At 38.4% G+C, this 22316-nt stretch overlaps 1 protein-coding gene across 1 annotated transcript; it reads left to right on the top strand.

Moving 5' to 3' along the window:
- The first annotated feature begins 20058 nt into the window (after positions 1 to 20058).
- Positions 20059 to 21201, top strand: LOC146002649 (uncharacterized). The gene has a single exon (XM_083140612.1). The coding sequence runs from the start codon at positions 20059 to 20061 to the stop codon at positions 21199 to 21201; it is 1143 nt and encodes a 380-aa protein (XP_082996738.1).
- Positions 21202 to 22316: the final 1115 nt, after the last annotated feature.

Below are 22316 nucleotides of genomic sequence, written 5' to 3'. Positions count from 1 at the left end.
ATTGGCACTTGAATCTTTGCAAAATACAGTATCAAATTTGCCCACATCACAGGAACTTAAAAATATTAAGAGAGCAGTGAATAGGATATTGAAATCAGAAGATATCAAGAATATCCAAGCAGAGATCAAACATCTCACTCAGACAGTGGCCACTCTTCCAACCAATCAACATATTAATGAACTGCATGCCCTGTTTGAGGATATCAGAAGGCAGGTCCATGATCTTACAGCTCAAAATTCAAAATTGGCAATTGTTGAAAATTTGCAACAAATTGTAGCTAATATCAAGCAACAGCTAGGGACCATGGAATCCAATCAAGCAAATGCTCTGTCTGTTTTTGCCACCCAGCTTCAAGAAATTTTGCAACAATACAAGAGACTTGCTGTGGACATAAAAATAAAGCCAGGCCATGATGATGTTGTTAGGACCATCAATGAGCACCTTGAATCTGTAACAAGCAGATTGCTCACAGCAGAAAAAGAAATAACAGGCATAATCGAGAATCCAAAACATACAGTAATTCTTGAATTGTACAGCATCCCCAACAAAGAATATGATTCACCATTTACACCGGGTGGCAAAATATATATTCTGTCCCCTGCACAATTTTATTACCAATTTTTTGTTGGGGGCACATTGAGACCAATCAAGATCAAAAATTGGCTACAGCCACAGGCACACCACTTCCCTACCTTATCAATAACAAATGCTGATAACAAAATGAAAATCACCCGTGTGGAATTGGAGGATTTTACAGACCCCAATACATTAGAAACAGCCTATGTTGAAGATGATGGCTCTCTGGAATTTAAAATACAAATAGGGGACAAATTATATTTAGAAAATCCTGCAGTCTCAGCTGCTGAACACCCCATAGTTGCAATATTCTTGTTTACATATTATGTCTAGACAAATTATTGTTGATGAATTACACAGACAGGCCCGACATAATTTTAAGAGACTCCCAGTAGTCACAAAAAGCATAGATGATTTATGGCAAAGCGACTTGATTGAAATGGCAAGTGGGCAGTTGAAAAACTTAGACAAAATCAACAAGGGCTACAAGTATCTACTCACTGTTATAGACACATTTTCAAAATTTGCCTGGGCTGTGCCACTCAAATCCAAGACTGGGGCATGTGTTACAGAAGCCATCAGAACAATCATCAATCAGAGTGGAAGATCCCCGCGCTATTTGCAAACAGATAATGGCAAAGAATTTTATAATTCAGTGTTTCAACAATTTATTAAAAGCCAGGCAATAAAACATTATTCGAGTTACAGTGATCTCAAGGCCTCAATTGTAGAGAGATTCAACAGAACCTTAAAAAATCTTATGTATAAACAATTCACACTGCAGGGTAATTATAAATGGATTAATATTCTTCCAGAACTTCTACATAAATATAACAATTCTGTCCATTCCACAATCAACATGAAACCCTCTGAAGTAACTTCATCTGATGAGCAAAAATTGATCAGTACTGTTTATTATCCTAGATACCAGCCAACAATAAGAAAGGCCAAATACAAAATTGGGGATCAAGTAAGAATCAGCAAATATAAGCACTTATTCAAGAGAGGCTTTACAAGAAACTGGAGCACAGAATTATTTACAGTGGTTCAAGTTAAACCCGGGACCCTTAACACTTATATAATAAAGGATCACCGAGGAGAAATTCTCAAAGGCAGGTTCTATGAACAAGAGCTCAGCAAAACTAAACAGCCTGACACATATCTCATAGAAAAAATCATCCACAGAAAAGGCAACAAGTTATTTGTCAAATGGCTAGGTCATCCGGAAAACAGCTGGATCGATGCAAACAAAATAATAATATGAGCACCTGGGATGTTATAAAAAGGCTGCCAGAACCTGAACAACAGAATAAGAGAAATGGCAAATTGCTACCTGATAATATTAGGTGTCTTATTGTTGGGCCATCTGCTTGTGGTAAAACTACACTAATGGTTGATAATTTTTTATTGGCACCCAACTGGTTAGACTGTAAAAACAGGCACTTGTATGTTTTTTCTAAGAGCTTGGAACAATTAAAATATCAGCAGCTGATGAAGCTTTATGATGGATTGGATATAGCCACTTTTGAACCAGATGTTAAGCCACTTGATGAATGTCTCGATAATTCTGTTGTTGTGTTTGATGACATTATACTGGATAATCAAAACAAGGTTAGAAATTTCTTTACACAGGGCCGGCACAAAAACATTGATTGTTTCTACCTGGCACAGACTTTTTCAAAAATTCCGAAGCAGCTGATCCGAGACAATAGCAATTTTATATGTATATTTCATCAAGACCATACCAACCTCAAACACATACATGATGAATATGTAGGTGGGGACCTGAGCTACAATGATTTTTCCAAGTTTTGCAGCAGGTGCTGGAACCAGGACAGTTATGGGTTTGTCACAATTGATATGACAAGAACACCCAAAAGTGGCAAATATAGAAATAAAATCAACAATTTTCTAGACATTGAAACATAAATAAATAACCATGAAAAGGCCAATCATTGATGATCTTAAATTAAGAGATTATCTTGTAAAAAGATTTAAGGGATGGAAATCAGAGAACCGTGGAATTTATGAAAAACACAAACAAACAGAACAGCCTGTAATTGATGCTATTAATAATAATGGCCGTGCTGGATCATAATCATGCATATATGTGTTATTTGCTCTGTCATATCTCTGAGAACATTGCACCATCCCTCCTCTTATACCTTGCTCCATAAACAGATACATATCTTGATCTTGGATAAGATCCAATTGCTTTTTGGTGTTTAAAAACATTGCAGCCCATGCTAGGCCCGGGGCACTGTAAAAATACACTGGGTCCAGTCCATAATTTTGCATTGATGATTTTCTGAATGCCTGCAATATATCAGCTAAGATGGTCACATCAAGTTTCAAATATGCCATGTGATAATCACCAAATGTCTGGCATTTTAAATTGTTCTACATCAATTGGGCATGGTGATAATCTTCATCAGTGATTCCAGATCCTCTGATTTTGCTGTAAAACTCTTCTTGTGGTGGCAAAGAACATTCATCAAATTTAGAAAAATCTGTAGCATAATTATAAGGATATACCCCCTTCCGCCTAATTAATTTCAGGTCCTGATTTGGAAACAATGCACGTGTGATTTTGAATTGATCATCAGATAATTGAGTGGCCAGTGTAGCCAGGCTAGCAGATAAAATTCTGTAAGAATCAAGAAATCTCATGTGAATAGGAACACCATTAACTTTAATTGTTTTGCTAATAGATATATATTTCTCATCATTTTCAGCTAAAATATTTAAATTCTGCTTCTCAAACCCCTCGTATCTGATCAAATGATGAAAATCATAATTGGATGCTCCATGGCAAAATATGGGGACAAATTTTGGTCTCTTGATCTTAATATTACAGCTATTACACAGGGCCTGTTTATATCGACCATCTGTATGAGAATGGTGTTTCACCATGATATTTGTATCTGAAAATTCAGAATCACATACCGGGCATTTTTCTGCATTGTTGAAATCTTCAATCTGTTTCTCTGTTAAAGGCAACATAGGTTTTGATTTTAATAAGATGTTAGATGCTATGTCACGGCACTCATTTTCTATTCTATGTGCAAATATTTTGATGGCATCTGGTCCCATGTATGAATCTTTTTTAGTAACAACACCATCTTGTACAACCACATAATAAAAGCTGGAAGGTTCATGTAGCTGGTATGGTGTAATTGAAGATTCTTCAGGATCTGGATTGCAGAATGCAAGATATTTGAGGATTGATTCAAAATCACAGACAATATATGCTGGGTGTTCCAACAAGGCTTCAAACTTTTTGAATTTGCAATTCTCACTTGGCATTGGCATCACCATATGAACAGGTTTATGGTTGCCACAATATTTCAGATGCTCAATTAACTTGTTTTTAGCAATTTCTGCATTCACTTCCCGAACCCCATTCACCATTTTCCTGCCATCAAATACACTTAAACATCTTCTACACAACTTGAATATTGTATTGGATTTGTCTAGTTGTGTTCTCACTAAAGCTTCAAGATTATGTATCAGAGTGTAATGATATGTGCCATCCCCTTCAATTAAGAGCAGATCAATCGGAACAGCAGAATCATCATCAAATGTACTGATTCTGAGAGGTTCTATCAAGCAATTGCCACGGCCAGTGGAGCAAATAAATACATTAATAGATAATTGTTTTCCATTAATATCCCGGGCCTTTTTTTCAAATTTATCAATATTCTGAAGAGACATTGGATATTCTAAACCCTCCATTGCATCGTCAAAATCATGTTCATGTTGTTTGTAATAACTTATTCTCTGAGAATTTCTTGAAACTGGATACAAAGCAGCTAAAATACACCACAAAAAGCATTTCTCATCATTATTTTCAATATTAACCACGGCTTGTTTGTTTTTAATATTATCAGGTAATGGCAGATATGTAGATCCTTGTAATGGGCTGAATTCAGAAATATTAACATATAACTTGTGTGGAGAGCCGCATAGGCTCCATCCAGACTCTTTTGCCGCAAATTCAGAGTGTTTAATATTTATTTGTTCTATCAAACTGCTTATTATTGTGTCTGAATTTGCATTTGAATATACCGGTATAGTTTCTGTTATGTGGGGCTGTGTAAATTTTGTGCTATTTGGTTTCTTATATTGTGCAAACAATTTGAGGGAGAGCTTATAAGAGCCATTTTGTGCATTTAGAATTGCCTGCAGATCAGGATTTATATTGTTCAAAAAATTCTTAATACCACATCTTGGCTCTGATACAAACCGATAATCCCTAAGTTGGGCATTAAAACTGCTATGGATAGGTGCATAGCGTAGCTGTTTTGCCGGTCCAGCATTAACAGATGCTTCATTTTTCCTTTTCAGACCAGAAGTGGATGGTTGTGGGGGCAATATTGATGACTGTGCAGAGCAAGTGCCTTTATGTGTATATGTAAAGTATTGCATGCTGTATTTTCTATGGCATTTGGGGCATATTTTTGTGGGGGGTCTGTATTTGTCTGGGTCACAAATCTTTTGGTGTCTAGCCCAATTAGAGCTAAATATATTTTTATTGCATTGATTACAATATTTTTGATTCGGCATTTTTCTTGTTGTTTATTATATACAATTTCCTGGGATTCAAATCAAAACTTTATACTGAATAAAAAATATCAGTTGGGTTCAGCACTGTGCTTTGTGTGTGTGTGTGTGTGTGTGTGTGTGTGTGTATGTGTGTGTGTTAATATTTTTGGCTTTGGTATTTATATAAAATTTCCTGGGTTTTAAATCTAATCTCTATGCTTAATCAGTTGGGTTCAGTGCAGACAAAAAAACTGCATAGCTCTATGTCAATTAGTTCTTGAGATATTGTATTTAGGAACCACTTTGGCCCCCCTGCCAAAAATTGGCTTTTACTGCATCAGTGTATATTGTTTCTATGATCAAAATTCTATGCTTAATAAAAAATATCAGTTGGGTTCAGCACAGAGAAAAAAACTGCATAGCTCTATGTCAATTAGTTCTTGAGATATTAATTATTTTGTATTTAGGATCCACTTTGGGCTTTCCCCCCCCCTCTTCCCCCCCCTGCCAAAAATTTGGCTTTTATTGTATTAGTGTATATTGTCTCTATGACCTTACTTGGGTTATTCCGCCAAATTATATGCTTCAAGTCTCCTATACTTTGGTGGAGCCTGTTCAGGTTCTATCCCCCACTTGTGGGTTCCATTGCCGATCCAGCAATGGTGAAGAATCTGCTCTGTGCCCTGCCTTATATAGTTTTACAGAGCCAATAGAAACACTGCTTATTTAAACCAATCAGAAAACACCACATCAGCACATTATGTCATAAGCATTTAATCAATTAATATTGCAGAACATGATGCAATAGAACTGGACTGGGAAGTAAATATGTATGGATGTGGGTAGGTGGGGGTGGGGGTGTGTGGGTGGGGGTGTGTGGGGGTGGGGGTGGGTGGGGGTGGGTGGGGGTGGGGGTGCATCTTGACTTAGTTTTAAGTGCTGTGTTCAAAATAAAAATATAATGGCTGGTAGCTATATCCAAGCCCTATTATAATTTTTGTTTCTCTATTCTGTCACTAATTTTGATCCTAATAATGATTCTGCATGGCTGGAGTATTTTCTCCTGTGCGTACCTCCCATTTTTCTGCTAGGTGTACATGCAATCCATACCGCAGCGCCATGCCCCGGAACTCTCCGGAACTAATCCATCAAACTGCAGGGGCTTCTAATAGAATCGCTCGAAATCAATAGAACAGCCCAAAGTATTGACCGGCCTCACTGCGCAGGAACTGCTCCAGCCCGCACGGTGCAGGAATTGCCCAAAGTATTGATCTTATGTCCCTGCTCTATCCCACAGCGCCACGGGAATTGGAGAAACTATAGCCCCAAACATTGATCCGAGGTGCTTGCAGCGATCCGATGCTCACAGCACCACGGGAATTGGAGGAACTAATGTATTGCCTGCAGTCTTGAGAATCAATATATTGATTCTCCCCGGTACTAGGGCATTGAGACTCTTCAGACTTGTGGCTCATATACAAACATCTGCTTGGCCCCCTGAACAACATACTCAAATTTTGGAAAAAATCGATAATTTTGTTTCTTTGATATCTTCGGAACCATATGTCCTAGAGACATGGGGTTTGTTGCTTTGACCTGGGCATGGCAAGATGCAACTTTTTGATCTCTATAAATTTTTCAAAATATCTTCTTGTTCTCTAGATCTTGAATAACTTGCCTATTTTTCAAGATAGAAGCATGGGGGTTGCATATTTGAAATCTAGAGGCTGTTTAGAAGTTTTGTTAAAAAATCGATAATTTTTTTAAATTTGAGATTTTTCAAAAACTATCAGTACTGGAGACTTGAAATTTTGTAGACATATTCTAGGCATAATTCTCTATATTTTATGTCTCTATAATTTTCCTGTTATATGCAATATTTAAGCTACAAATCTCTGATTTATATCTGTTCTATAAATAGAATTTTCTGAAAAGTGCAATATTAACAAAGTTGTTAATATCTTCGGAACCATGAATGCTAGAGACATGGGGCTTGGTGATTTCTCATGGGCATTTCAAGATGCAACTTTTTGATCTCTATAATTTTTCAAAAATCTCTTGCCATTCTCTAGATCTTGAATAACTTGCCTATTTTTCTTGAATAACTTGCCTATATCATACAATATCAAGAGGGGCATATTTTTAACAAGTTTATGGACAACAATCTCACAGAAGTGCCTTTTGTAAGTATAGGCACATCAATCTGAGGGGGCTCTTCCTTTCTCATGGAATCCATGAGGGCTTTTTTACAAAAATCTTGGATTAGAGGGGGGTGCTACACTTGAGCAAAAAGCTCATATGCTCATGTTGAGCTAGTTTTAAGTATAGCCAAATCTGCTTGGGGAGGGCTCTTCCTTTCCTGAGCTGGTTATAGTACCAATACAACTACTGGTGGATGTGCTTAGTGCTACCTCCTTTCGGTGCAGTTCTTTATATTTATGCCACGGCTAGTATCTACAGGGTAGGGTTCTTGTTAGAAATGAAATCAGACAGTAAGCCTACAAATGGAGACAGTTAATTGATTATATTATATCTTTCTTTGTACATGAAAATTATAGTTGAGAACACATGAGAATATATTCATATAGAAGTAATCTGACTTTTACAGAAATTTCAATTGCTATAGTTCTTATTTGCTTGGCGTCACTTTCACATTCACTTGTGTGGGCTTCCTACGGGATCTGGATCTTGACTTGGACTTCCTTCTGGACTCGAGCTGGGACTTCCTTCTGGATCTGGGCTTCCTTCGGTACTTTGACTTCCTTCTAGATCCGGGCTTGGACTTCTTTCTGGACTTGGCTTGGTCTACCTTCTGAATCCGGGCTTGTACTTTCTTCTCTGCCAACAGCACGAGAGAAAAACGGGCTAAATCGCACCCAAAATGGAGCTAAAATTCCCATCCAGGGGGCTAGATTTACAAATCTTGGGTGTTTTGGTGCAAAAATTCTGAAACTCAAGAACCACAAATAATCATCAATTGTCAAGATGAGGGGCATACGCTCAACTAAATTAAATTTTCTTACCTTAAATAATTTATTTCCCCCGTAAATTGTGGTGCAGTAAATTACACAAAAGCATTACACATTTTCGGCATATTCCTCCTTCATATATATGCACATGCACACTCACACACACACACACGGCCGCACACACGAACTAGTCTCTGGTCCAGCCTCACTGTTACGAACGATTCGTCGATTCCGCACCGCATTTCTGTGATCTTTCAAGGACCAGATGCAATACAACTGAACAAAAATTCGCATTTTCTGGAATCGACGCTATCCGTAATTCGCCTCGGGCTACACAGCATATCAAAACCAGAAACAAGGGGATAAAGTGACAATGTGCACTTGCTACCTGCTCCCCAAGAGGGGTCGCAGGACGAGCTTGCATGTGCAGAGGAGGGTCGGTTAAGTGAATTCTTCTTTGCAGTTTACTTTACTGAAAATACCAAAAAACATTTCATTACTGAAAGGGCTAGATTTGTAGCAAGATTTCTCTCTGTAGGGCTAAGAAGCCCCTTCGGGCTTTTGCTGAATTTTGGGGCTGAGTACGTACTCGAAAGGGCTAGTTCTGGCCCCAAAAGCGCCAACTTGGCAACACTGCCAACTATACTATTCTCGACCACAAATGTAAACTTGGTGCTGCGGTTGACAAAGCGCTCCCAAATCCGTACAGTGATCGGAACGCACCGCCACTGATGTAATATAAAATTTCACAAAGGGGATCGTAGTAAGCCTAGAGATCTGTTAGGAGACACACACTTATATTGGTATTTTCACTTCTTTAAATTTATTATCTATTTATACAGTGCGTTTTTAAAGTCCCCGAACTCTTGACTTTCAAAATTCATTGTTGAACAACAATGCATTTTTTTTTAGAAACTGTTGCTTGTGATTGTTTGTTGGTGTTGTTGGAACATACAAATCAACACTAGACGACAATGAACAACGATGCATGCGCAGTAGGCAGTAAGAATAAAAGCCAGATGTCCGGTTGGAAATGCGCACAAATTCAGTTCACCATGAGTCTTAACACGGGAGCAGAGGGTTGCTGGTTTGGAAGCTTACTTTCAAGTTATATCATACGAACGCTGTATAGAAATCTTTCATAGGAGATATCCCAACGGTCCTTCACCTGGAAAAACAACATTGTATGATTTAATATAAAGGTTTCGCGAAACAGGAAACGTTGCAGATAAGCCAAGGAGCGGACGACCATCAATTTTCACAGAAGACTTTCTTGTGGATGTTGGTGATAAATTGAAGAACTCCCCTAGGAAGTCTCTGAGGCAGCTTTCACAAGAGGTAGGAAAATCTTTGTCATCTTGTTACAGGTCTGCAAAACGTCTGAAGTTCCGAGCATACAAGGTGCGAGTAGTTCAAGAGCTACGCCCGTTGGATTTCAAGAAACGCAGAAATTATTGTCAGTGGTTCAACAGATTTACGCTGAACAATGTGGGCAACAAACTGAACAAAACATTTTTCAGTGATGAGGCCTGGTTCCGTTTGTGTGGATACGTGAATAGTCAGAATACTCGGATATAGACTACAGAAAATCCTCATGCATTACATGAAGTTCCACTTCATTCTGATAAAGTGGGAGTATGGTGCGCAATTTCAAGGAGAAGAATTGTGGGTCCAATTTTTTTTCAACAAGACTGTTGATTCAGAAATGTATGGTAACATCATCACTCAATTTGTAGCTTTGCTTGAGGAAGACGAACGTTACTGTTGGTTCCAACAGGATGGAGCAACGAGCCATACATCAAATGAGTCAATGGAGATGCTCAGACATTTCTTTGGGGATCGATTGATATCGAAAAATTTGTGGCCGCCTCGCTCGCCAGACTTAAGTCCTCCAGACTTTTATTTGTGGGGTTATCTTAAGAACATAGTGTACAAAAACAATCCAAGGACAATCCGGGACCTATAGGAGAATATAACCAGAGCAGTGAGCGACATGCCGGTCACAACACTGCACAAAGTGGCCTCCAATATGTGTCGTCGCGTTAACTTGTGCCTAGAAGTTGATGGTAAACATTTACATCTTCTCTAAATGTTAAACTTTTTTGTTCATCCTTATGTAAGAACAAATTGAAGTCACATGTAAATATTTTCATTTTATATTTGAGATGTGAAGATTTTATAATTGTTTATCATTTTCTTACATTGGAGTTCGGCGACTTTAGAAACGCACTGTATATGAGTACGTGTTAATTTCACTGGTATCTTTATTAATTAGTCACCTTTATATCTTTTTATTTTTCTAATTAACTTTTAGGTCTATTTATAGTATCATTTATTTATAATACAGCGATCTTTTTGTTTATATCCCTTGTGCTGCCATCTTTGTTTCACTTTAGCAACTATTTACAAGTATTAGGCCTATTGGGTACGTAACATTAGCTGGTCCGCTCAAAGCCCAGACTGGAACATGTTTGGGATGAACTGGAGCGTCGGTTCCGTGCCAGACCCACTCGAACGAAAAGCACCATTCACGAATCAACAGGACGAATGGAAAAATATTCTACCAGCAATATACCAGAACTTGGTGGAAAGCCTGCCCCGAAGAGTAAGTGATGTAATAATAGCGAAAGGAGGTCCGACATCGTATTAGTTACCTGGCTGGTGTCTTTGGAATGAACAGCACTGGGTGTCCGGTGACTTTTGGCTATGTAGTATATTTTCGTTTTGTTTATATTTATTTATGTAATTTGGTCATTACTCCAGTGAGCTTATTAAACTCAAATACTTCTGGTTTCATGCGATTGGGAGCTTAAGTCGAGAAGGCGCACTATGCAATTAATATGTAAAATAACATACCTAACTAACTTTACTAATTCTCTAGCCTTCTCAAACCAGAAGGCTTATGGCTGCAGCAACACAGGCCTTCCATTTGTCCCTATCCTCGGCAAGATCAATCCAATCTTTTCCACCCTTACCGATTTCCTTCAGGTTCATCTCATGTTTATATTTTCTGACATAGTCTATGTAAACTACAGCCAATGTAATCTACGCGTAAATTACATGTAGACAACGACTGTAGAGGTAAACTTATAGTCTACGGCACAACACTGTTTAATGTACATTAATGCCATAACCAATTATAAGTGATAAAATCTACAAGTCTTGTAGCATATCATTCATACCCCCCATGCAGCAGTCGAAACGTAATTCGCCTTTCTCAATAACCAATATCGTTAATAAGCAGAATGTGGGTTTTATAGCACGGTAGAATGCTAATCAAGGTTTCTGCACTGCATAAGAGGGTAAAGATCAGAGTAGACCAGCGGCTCCTTATAAGGGAAGGCTGGTTTCCAGAGGGAACAACTAATCTAGTTTTATTTAATTAGTTGCCCGTGCGGCATGACCAAACCGTTATATCGTAAATGTCTCTGGAAAGAATTTTCACTTTCGTGCCCTTGTTTTCGCGTGCATTTTTTTTTTAATTTACGAAAAAGTTGTGTAGGTGGAAATTCGGTTTTGTTGTTACGTTTAATGGGGACACAGAAAGGAAAAATGCCAATGGGTACATCGCCACCACAATGCTCTGCAAGAAGTCAAGAACTTTTGATTCATTCTTTTGATTTGACTTGACTTATTAAGCGTCGTTTCTCTGCCACTTTAGCTAATCGCGACGATGAGAATGAGTGATGATGAAATTGTTGAAGGGATATTTACGATGAACACTAATGCCCAAGCCGGGATTCGAAACCAGCGGGGCCTCCCCGATGGTGCAGTGGTATCGTCGTCGCCTTGTAATCAAGAGGTCCCTGGTTCGATACCCGGTGGAGGCACATAGTGGTTCGGATCCCACTTTAAACTGTAGATCCAGTCCCGATTAGTCTTATTGTGCATAAAGTGGAGTTAAAACACCAAATAAATCATTCAATCGAAACCTGCGGTACCTGGCGTCGTAGCGCTAACCACTCCACTACGGAGGCCGGCTAGTCAGCCTCTTAAAAACCTCAGGAATTATTGTTACCTGATTGCGTTTTTATTAAGTTTTGAAGTCCACTTTATGTACACACACACAGGACCCAAAACGTGTCAATTGACACATATTTTGATTTCAATAACACGTTAACGTGCATAAACTACAAATGATGCACCTTTTAGTGTGTCAAAATACACATAGTAATGTATTAAAGGGTATTTTTATGAGATGAAATCCCGTGTGATGCACTAAAATGCATCAATTTGGTAGATCAGACAAGATCATTTCGAAGATAAACTTTCACTTTTAATGCATCAATTGACACAGCTAAATGTGTAATTTTCTTATCTTCGAAATGATCTTGTCTGATCTTCCAAATTGATGCATTTTAGTGCATCACACGGGACTTCATCTCATGAAAATACCATTTAATACATTCCTATGTGTATTTTGACACACTAAAAGGTGCATTATTTGCAGTTTATGCACGTTAACGTGTTATTGAAATCAAAATATATATGTGTCAATTGACACGTTTTGGGTTCTGTGTGCAGGTAGGCTAATCGGGACAGGACCTACAGTTCAAAGTGGCCTACACTGGGTATCGAACCCGGAACCCCTTGATTACAAGGCGACAACTTTACCACTACGTGTTACCTGACTGATATTACAAGTTGAACTCACAAGTGAACCAAAAAATTTGATTAAAACTCTGTCTTCATAAAAATAGCATTTGTTAACTGAGATTGGACGTTCAACGGCAAGAATAACTGTTAATACGTTGTTTCACTTGAGGTATATTGGGAAGAGGGGGGGTGTTTTTCATCTTACAACGTTGATATCTATGCACATGTTACAACAATCCATTAATGTGCAAATATGAATTGTGATTCATTGTAATCAAGGAGTACCGGTTTCGATAACCGGTGGAGGCATACCTATAGTGGTTCGGATCTCACTTTAAACTGTAGGTCCAGTCCCGATTACCTATCTGAGCACAAAGTGAACTTGAAATACTCTTCCACATGCTTCTTGGGCGGGGGGGGGGGATGGTTCGCGTGTATCAGAACGAACCACTTTCGATCAAATGAATCTTGAGAACCTGTTTTGTAGAACAAAAGAACTTCAAGAAATGTGGATGCTGAGTTTTTCCTTTTCGGCGGCTACGTTTTCTCCCATGCCTGAACATGGTGGTCCCAGCCGTCAGAATGCAAACACGATTCGGTATATTGTCATTAATTATTTGTCAAGTTGGAGAACGTATGTATATCTCTGTGAAGCAATCTTTCGCCGACAGCCCTCGCAGAGTCTTGAAGAGGTTACTGACAACGCGAAAGCGCTATCATTGGCCACTTCTGGAAACCATTACATTCGCTGTCGTGTGTGGCGTTTACACACGCGAGGAAGAAAGTCTCTCACTCTTCGCACACGTCTCGAACAACATTTGTGGTCAAGCCTTGCCTTTCGCCTTCTGACGTCAGTCTAAAAGGTTGCGTCCCTGTTTAGTTCTCATAGCATAAGTAATTAATATTTGAAAATGAAATCCTTAGAAAAAAAAATGGACCTAAAAGGGATGAGGAGACGGCTGAGTGGAGAAGATTACATAATTTAGAACTGCATAATTTGTATTCCTGTCCAGATATTATTAGAATCACTAAATCAAGAAGACAGGTGGGCAGGCCATGTGACACGAATGGGAGAGGAAAGAGGAGTTTATAGGATTGTTGTTGGGAAACCTGATGGTAAGAGACCTGTAGGAAGAGCAAGACGAAGATGGAGGGAGAATGTTGAGATTGACCTAATGGAAATTGTAAGGATGGTAAAGATTGGATTGATCTTGCCCAGGGTAGGGACAGATGGAAGGCTTGTGTTGCTGCAGCCATGAACCTTCGGGAGTAGTATGGAGGCTCCCGGGAACAAGATCTGATTGGTCGAGAGCTGTCACGTGACTCTACGGGGGGCGTGGCTATATGTTCGTAGTCTTGGAGGGTCTAAGTTAACCTAACTTTTGTGACGTCACGAGCACGGTCACATGACTCTACGTAGGGTTTACGGGGGCGTGTCTGTGTATTTGTAGCTTTGGAGGGCATAAGCTAACCTAAGTGATGAGTTATTTGAGCCCCAAGTTGTGATTGGTTGAGACTGGTCACGTGACTTTGGTGTTGAAGTGTATAATCTTCACCCTGAGCAAGGAGTCTCCTGAGCACAAAGCTCTGATTGCTGGAGATTGGTCATGTGACTGGGCGATCTACATGGGTGTCATCGGGGACTCTCGGTTTATGTGTGACCAAGTTCTGACGTTACATGTAAACTAAAGTATTGTTGAGGAGCGTGCTGAAGCACGGAATGAGACGGGCATGTCCTGGCATGTCTGTGTTGGTATCAGAGAGGTTGATAGCGTTGATGACTATAAGTAAACCTAAGCTTGGTCATTCTGTAGATAAGAAATGTACGGAGCATGATTAATCTTGGAATGAGCCAAGCCTGTCTCCGACATGTCTGTAGATATCGGAGACGTTGATAGTGCTGATGACTGTGAGTAAACTTATCTGTTGGTCACGTTGTTGATAAGAATTTTCTGGAGCATGAGCAACCTAGGGATGAGGCAAGTGCGTCTGTTGGGGTCGATGTCCGACAGTTCGAAAGGGATGGTGACTACAAGTTAATTTTATCCTTTGTTTGTTGATCAACTTTTGATACGAACTGTGTGTAGCATGAATAAGGTCGGAATTGAGCAAATGTGTCTGTCTGAGTGACGTCAGAGAGGTCATCGGTGTTTGTGGCTATGACTAAATTACGTCTGCAAATTTTTTGTATCATATTTCGAGTTCTCTAGTTTTAAGTCCACTTTATGTGCAGAAAGACTAATCGGGACTGGATCTACAACCGTTATGTATCTCTAACTGGTATCGAACCAGGTGTTCCTTGGTTATATTGTTAAAAATAATTATGGTTGAAGTTACACTTATGATGGTGATAATTGTAAAAAAAAAGAAAAGAAAAAAGTGAAGTTCTTCCCTGTGCCCTGCACCACGGTATGGAGGTATGGAGGGGTGTGGAGATAAAGCACCATGCTCTGTTATACACGGTCGAAGGTAGGGGTGATGTGATCAGCATCATGCCTCTGGCCGTCTTTACCCCCCCCTCCCCAGTTTCCTCTAGGTACCCACTTAATACGACATTGGGTGGTTGAAAAAATTAACAAAATAAATAAAAAATAAATAAATTGCGGTTTCCCCTTCTCGTCGGGGATAGAATTTTTTTTTTTAAGATTTCCTATGCTTGGAGGGGATGGTGTTTTTGAGTAACATTATATATTAAGAACTTTTTTATTATGCGAGAGCTACGCTAGAGACTGCAACGCAGGGGGGCCACTTCGTATTTGCATTAGCAAACTAATTTCATGAGTAAATGTTTAAGATTTATATAAAAAAAAAATCCGTGGAGCTGGATTTGTTTTACTCAAAGTTGTGTTTTAAGGATAGACAATTCTCTAGTTCTTTAGGTTGCTCTGTGAAAAATTTGCTTCTACGTCTCCAAAGGTCAGTTGCAGGGAGGGGAGAGTTTATGTGCATTGCCAGGTCGAAATTCGGCAGTAGGAATTACGCTTGCCTGATAAGGGGATTGCAAACCGTATTTATTTATTTACGAGTCCTGAATCAGAGAGGCAAAGTCAGTCAACTTTGTCAGTATTTATAGTCTCGCGTAGCAGTTGTTGGCAGTACAATTCGTGGTTGTGAGTTCTGTGCGCCACGACGTATTTTGGATCTGTACGAGGAAAAAAAGTCCACACCGTCGAGTGTATACTTTTCGGTCGATTTTTTATTGTGGATGGATGAAGCAGAAGTGAACAGAAATGGGTAAGTGATACACATATATTATCGTTATTATTATTATTAAGTGTGCGTGTGAGATATGATATTCTATGTTTTTCATTCGGCATACAGAAGATAGTTAAATATTATGTACTTACGTATATTTCGGAGCAACAGATATAAAAATACTCCTTGTAATTCATTCATTCATTATTTAATTTGAAAGTTATCCTTATTTGGTGAGATGGCGCTGCTCCTAAAGCTACTAATTTTTCCAACTAGGAATCGAATCAGGGAATTTGTAATTCAGAATGACATTGCATTATTCTATCGAAAATGTTAAATAAAATAAACCATATTGGTGGGGATTTCTTTATAAATGAGTGCTTAAATGTATAACCACATAGGCTAATCGAAAATGGCTTCACAGGATGAGTGTGTGGAAAAAGAGCCTCGGTAATCAATAGACAATGCAAGAGTGTTAGTAATTTTAATGGTTAAAATCGAGAATGAACAACTCGAGGTGGCTAATTTCAGTATGAAATCAAAACGTTTAATTTCGTGTAATAAAAATATAAAATTATAAGGGAGGTAGTTTTAGTATTGTCCGAAAGAGGAGCACAATTTTATAGTGATTGTCAATGGGAATGTAAACTCAATAAGGGATAACTTTCTTCCAGATGAACTATCTTCTTTACCATCAACGGAAAATATTCTTAGAGAAATTGAGAGTTGTGTTGGTGTTGGTAGCGAGTTGAGAGAAATTTCTACACAAAGAATTGTGCAGGATATAGAGTCTGTAATCCATTCTTCACAAAATGTATGTGCTGTGCCGGAAAATCAGGACTGCAGATTTGACAATACTATATGTCCCCAGAACATTCTACGAATGAATAATTGTGTTAATGTTGGTAGTACGTCGGAGGAAATTTCTACACAGAGAATTGTGCAGGAAATAGAGTCTGTAATTAATTCTCCACAAAATACAACTGATGTGTCGGGAAATCAGGACTGCAGATTTGACAATAATATATGTACCCAGAACATTCTTGGAATGAAGAATTGTGTTAGTGTTGGTGGTGATTCGGGAGAAATTTCTACACAGAAAATTGTGCAGGAAATAGAATATGCAATTAATTCTCCACGAAATACAACTGATGTGTCGGAAAATCAGGACTGCAGATTTGAGAATAATATATGTACCCAGAACATTCGAGGAATTAAGAATTGTGTTAGTGTTTGTGGTGAGTCGGAAGAAATCTCTACACAGAAAATTGTGCAGGAAATAGAATGCGTAATCAGTTCACCTCAAAGTGTATGTGATCTGTCGAAAAAACAGGACTGTAGATTAGACAATAATATTTGTACCCAGAAGATATTAGACGATATAAATAGTTTTGTTGGATTTCCATTACCCGGGAAAGAAACAGTATCCGATTCCAACCCCTTAGAAACCCAACCCAACCCACATGTGATTCAAACAGGGGGTGGATCAACACACAGAAGTGGGAAGGAAGATACTGTGGAGAAAAGTGATCGTTTTACTGTGCTGGATGAGTTTGATCGTCATTATAAAAAGTTTAATCTTCAAGGTAGGCAGATGAATGTACGTCTTCATCATGTTCCAGAAAACGAAAATCCTTTACAGTGGATTCATGACGGTTTGAACCAGATAGTAAAATTACTAACAAGGAATATTGAAGAACAAGACCATGTTGGCTTAACTATAAGAAATGTCAATTCACCGAGAGATCCTTTTTGGATAAGTTTTCGACTAGCAACAGAACTTAATTCAGATGTGGTTTGGGAGAGCTTCGAGAAATTAGTTCAGAGCAATAGCAGTTTTTTGTCGTCTGATGATTTGATTTTCCATCTGCACCGTGTACGAGTGCCGTGTGGGACAGGACGTTTTAAGAAAGGTTTAGAGAATATGGACGAAGTTTGCAGAAAACGGTCTGGAATTATATGCATTACAAATAAGGATTACATGTGCCTTCCACGAGCAATTGTCGTAGCAAAAGCATATACACAACTTAAAGGCCATAATGAGAGAAGTAAATACCGAATGGGTCGCCCGATTGTCAAAATTGAAGCTCTGGAGTTATGCAGAGAAGCAAATGTGGTTGTTACAAAAAGAGGATGCGGTGTGGAAGAACTGAAAAGATTTCAAAATGTCTTGCCACAATATAGGATTGTTGTTTTTGCTGATCTCAGTGGTAATAATATAATGTTTGTTGGTAGTACCGATATAACAAGAACACCTCTTTACCTTCTGCATCATGAATACCACTACAATGTTATCACTTCGTTGACATCTGCATTTGCATGTGCTTATTACTGTGAACATTGCAGAAAGAAATTTGCGTCCATCACAAAGTACACAGATTGCTCACGTACATGTAATAAGTGTTTCCAGTCTCATGAAAACTCACCAGAAATTAGAGTGTGTTTAGATTGCAACAGACAGTTTCACGGGGATGTATGCTTCAATGAACATAAACGCAAACCAAAGAACGGGAAAAGTATTTGTGAGAAACTACACCAATGCCCTGATTGTCTAACAATTATTGCTATTAATCAGAGAAAAACAAAACATATTTGTGGTGAAGTATATTGCAGAATATGTAAGAAACATTGTCCTAGCGGTCATCTCTGTTACATTCAAAAATCATCACCGCCAGAAAACAAAAAACCCTTTATATTGATATTTTACGATCTTGAATGTACACAGGACAGCAAATATGACAATCATACAGATAGAACAGAACACAAACCAAACCTCTGTGTTGTCCAACAGGTTTGCAACACTTGTAAAGACATACCTGATGTGTCGGTCCCCTGTAATTGTTGTGGGAAAAGGCAGTATATTTTCAAGGAGTCACCAGTGGAAGAGTTTCTGTCTTATATTAAAAATCTACCTCACAAATATGATATTTACTGTATATGTCATAATATGAAGGGGTATGATGGACATTTTATTTTGCGAACGATGATTACCCAATTCCAGGTTTTTCCAGAGATTATTATGAATGGATCGAAAATCCTATTGATGCAAGCGGGACATGTTAGATTTCTTGATTCATTGAATTTTTTGCCTATGCCGCTGTCAAGCTTACCAAAAGCATTCGACCTGCCCGATGGTAGGAAGAAAGGATACTACCCTCATCTTTTCAACAATTCCAAAAACAAATTCTACAGTGGAAATTACCTGATGTAGAATACTACCAACCAGACCAGATGAAACCGGAAGAAAGAGAAAAATTTCTAAAATGGTACAGTGAACAGAAAGACAAGAATTATGTTTTCAATGCTGAATCTGAACTTGTTGATTATTGTATAAATGATGTTGAGATCCTTCGACTGGCTTGCTTGAAGTTTAGGGAGACCTTTCTGCAAGAAAGTGGTATTGATGTTTGGAGAGAAGGTGTGACAATATCTGGTGTTTGTAACCTACTATATAGAAGGAATTATTTGCGTGAGAATACAATTGGTGTAATACCATCAACTGGATATCGTTGGGGAGACAACCAATCCATTGCAGCAGTTGAATGGCTTGTTTATGAGGAGATAAAAAGAGGAATATCTATTGAGCATGCTGGAAAAGGGTTAGAAAGAAGAATATCTGGGATTAAAGTTGATGGATATTATGAAGATGAAGAAGGTAACGGTCATATTTTACAATTTCACGGATGCTATTACCATTTTTGTGATAAATGTTACAGCAGCAAAAATGGAGAAGAGAAATTTGAAGGTGGTGACACCATGAATGCCAGAAGAGAGAGAACTCAAAGAATAACCCAACGCTTGGAGAGAAGTGGCAACAAGATTGAAGTAATGTGGGAATGTGAGTGGCGACAGTTAAAAAGAGAGAATCCTGAGATTGAAGAGTGTGTGAAAAACCACCCTATGACTATCAAGAAGCCTTTGGATCCTAGAGCGAGTCTAACTGGTGGTCGAACGAATGCCTCAAAGTTATATTACAAAGCTAGTGACGGTGAGAAGATAAAATACATTGACATTTGTTCTCTATACCCGTATATTTGTAAGTATGGAAAATTTCCCATAGGGCATCCAACCATTTTTCTCGCCGAAGACTGTCCCAACATTGAGAATATCGAGGGGCTTGTAATGTGTACAGTTCTACCCCCAAAAAATCTCTACCACCCTGTATTACCCATGAAAATGAAAGGGAAGTTATTTTTTACCCTGTGCAGATCATGTGCTGACGAGAATAATCAGGGAGAATGTATTCATAATCCAGACGAGAGATCCTTCCCAGGCACATGGGTTGCAGATGAGCTAAGAAAGGCAGTTCAGGAAGGATACAAAATTACAAAGATGTACGAAGCGTGGCAATACCGAGTAACCAGTTTTGACCCGAAAACAAGACAAGGGGGATTGTTTGTGGAATATATTGACAAATTTCTAAAAATGAAGCAAGAAGCTAGTGGTTGGCCATCCAGCTGTAAAACTGAGCAAGATAAAGTAAATTTTATCTCGGAATATTACAAGAAAGAAGGAATCCATCTGGACTATGACAAAATTGAGATCAACTCTGGAAAACGGTGTCTCGCAAAATTGATGCTCAATAGTTTTTGGGGCAAATATGGGCAGAGACCAAATATGCCAAAAACCTCGATAGTATCACAACCCTCTGAGCTGTATACTGCACTCATGAATCCTTCCGTTAGTGTTAATTCGCTTATTCCTATCGACGAGAATTCTCTTGTTATGAATTGGCAACATGTAGATGAGGCAGTCGCTGAGTTACCAAACGTAAATGTAGTTATTGCTGCTTACACTACGGCAGGGGCGAGACTTCATCTGTACAAATATCTTGAGCAGCTCAATGAGCGTGTAATATATTACGACACAGATAGTGTTATTTACATTTCAAGAAACGGAGAATTTGAACCGGTGACGGGTAATTATCTTGGTGAGATGACTGATGAGCTGGAGATTTATGGTGATGGAAGTTACATAACGGAGTTTGTCTCCACGGGCCCAAAATCTTATGCATTTAATGTGAAAAACCCTACCACACAAGTTCAAAGTGGCGTCTGCAAAGTAAAAGGCATCACCCTGAACTATGCAAATACCAAGAAGATAAATATATTTTCGATGAAAAATATGGTGGTTAATGAGACAGAAGCAATTCATGTACATAACAATAAGAAAATTGTAAGAAGTAAAGACTTTAGGATCTTCAACAGACCTGAAAGTAAAATCTTGAAAGTGGTTTACACAAAAAGAAGAATCATTGAAGATCTGGATACTGTGCCTTTTGGATATTCAAATCCACAAAAGAAACAGCGCACGAAATAAATCTGTCAGAAGTATTTTTGATCCCGATAGAGGTTGATCATACGTGAAGGCCATACCTTAAAATAAATTTGTGTTTGCATACAGAGAAAATATGGAATGTAAGTTGGAACATCCCTTTTCTATGATTCTGGCTGGACCGTCTGGATGTGGAAAATCAAACTTTTCTTCGAGAATTTTACTACATCTTAAAAGTTTAGTAAATATAAATTTTATTAATATTACTTGGTGTTACAGTGAGTGGCAGCCCTTATACAATAGAGTTTCAAGTGACGTACAATTTCACAAAGGACTTCCCAACATGGAGGTATACACACCAGAAGAAGGACCCCATTTGATTATACTCGATGATCTGATGAGAGAAGCTGATAGTAGAGTTGTTGATCTTTTTACAAAAGGTTGCCATCATAGAAATATTAGTTTAATATTTCTATCACAAAATGTATTTCATCAAGGGAAAGGATGCCGTGATATATCATTGAATTGTCACTATCTTGTCTGCTTTAAGAATCCTAGGGATAAAGGTCAGATTCAGCATTTGTCTTCTCAAATTTATCCGGAAAATAAAAAATTCTTCGTCGAAATTTACAAGGATGCCACATCTCCACCTTATGGATACATTTTTCTCGACCTGAAACAAACTACGCCAGAAAAGTTTCGATTCAGAACCTGTGTGTTTCCGGACGACGAATATAATTACATTTATGTACCTAAATAAGTATTTTAATCACCGTGGGAAAATACCATTCCGACATATCATCCCCAATGATGAAGAACGCTACATTGCTCCGAACTTTATCGAAATGCAAACCTGCAGTGCGACAAACCATTCTAAAAAATGCAGATGAATCCTTGGTTCATGACATTTCTGAATGTGCATATAATACTTTAAAAGGTAATGTTCAGTTGAAACAAAGCCAGAAGAAGAAATTAGCTCGTTATAAGCAAGTGTTAAGAAAGTTAGTGAAGCGTGGAACATCGTGGAAGAAAAAGAAGAAGTATATCATACAATCCGGAGGCTTTTTACCATATCTCATTGGACCGTTAATTAGCGGGATTTTTTCCAGTCTTTTTAATTGATGGAGCATGCAAACAAGATGATCCTGGTGCCACAGGAT

This window comes from Lepisma saccharinum, chromosome 18, assembly GCF_977018435.1.
Source record: "Lepisma saccharinum chromosome 18, izLepSacc3.1, whole genome shotgun sequence".
Lineage (NCBI taxonomy): Eukaryota > Metazoa > Arthropoda > Insecta > Zygentoma > Lepismatidae > Lepisma > Lepisma saccharinum.
The sequence above is the reverse complement of the archived record's forward strand: the minus strand, read 5'-3'. Positions and strand labels throughout refer to the sequence as shown.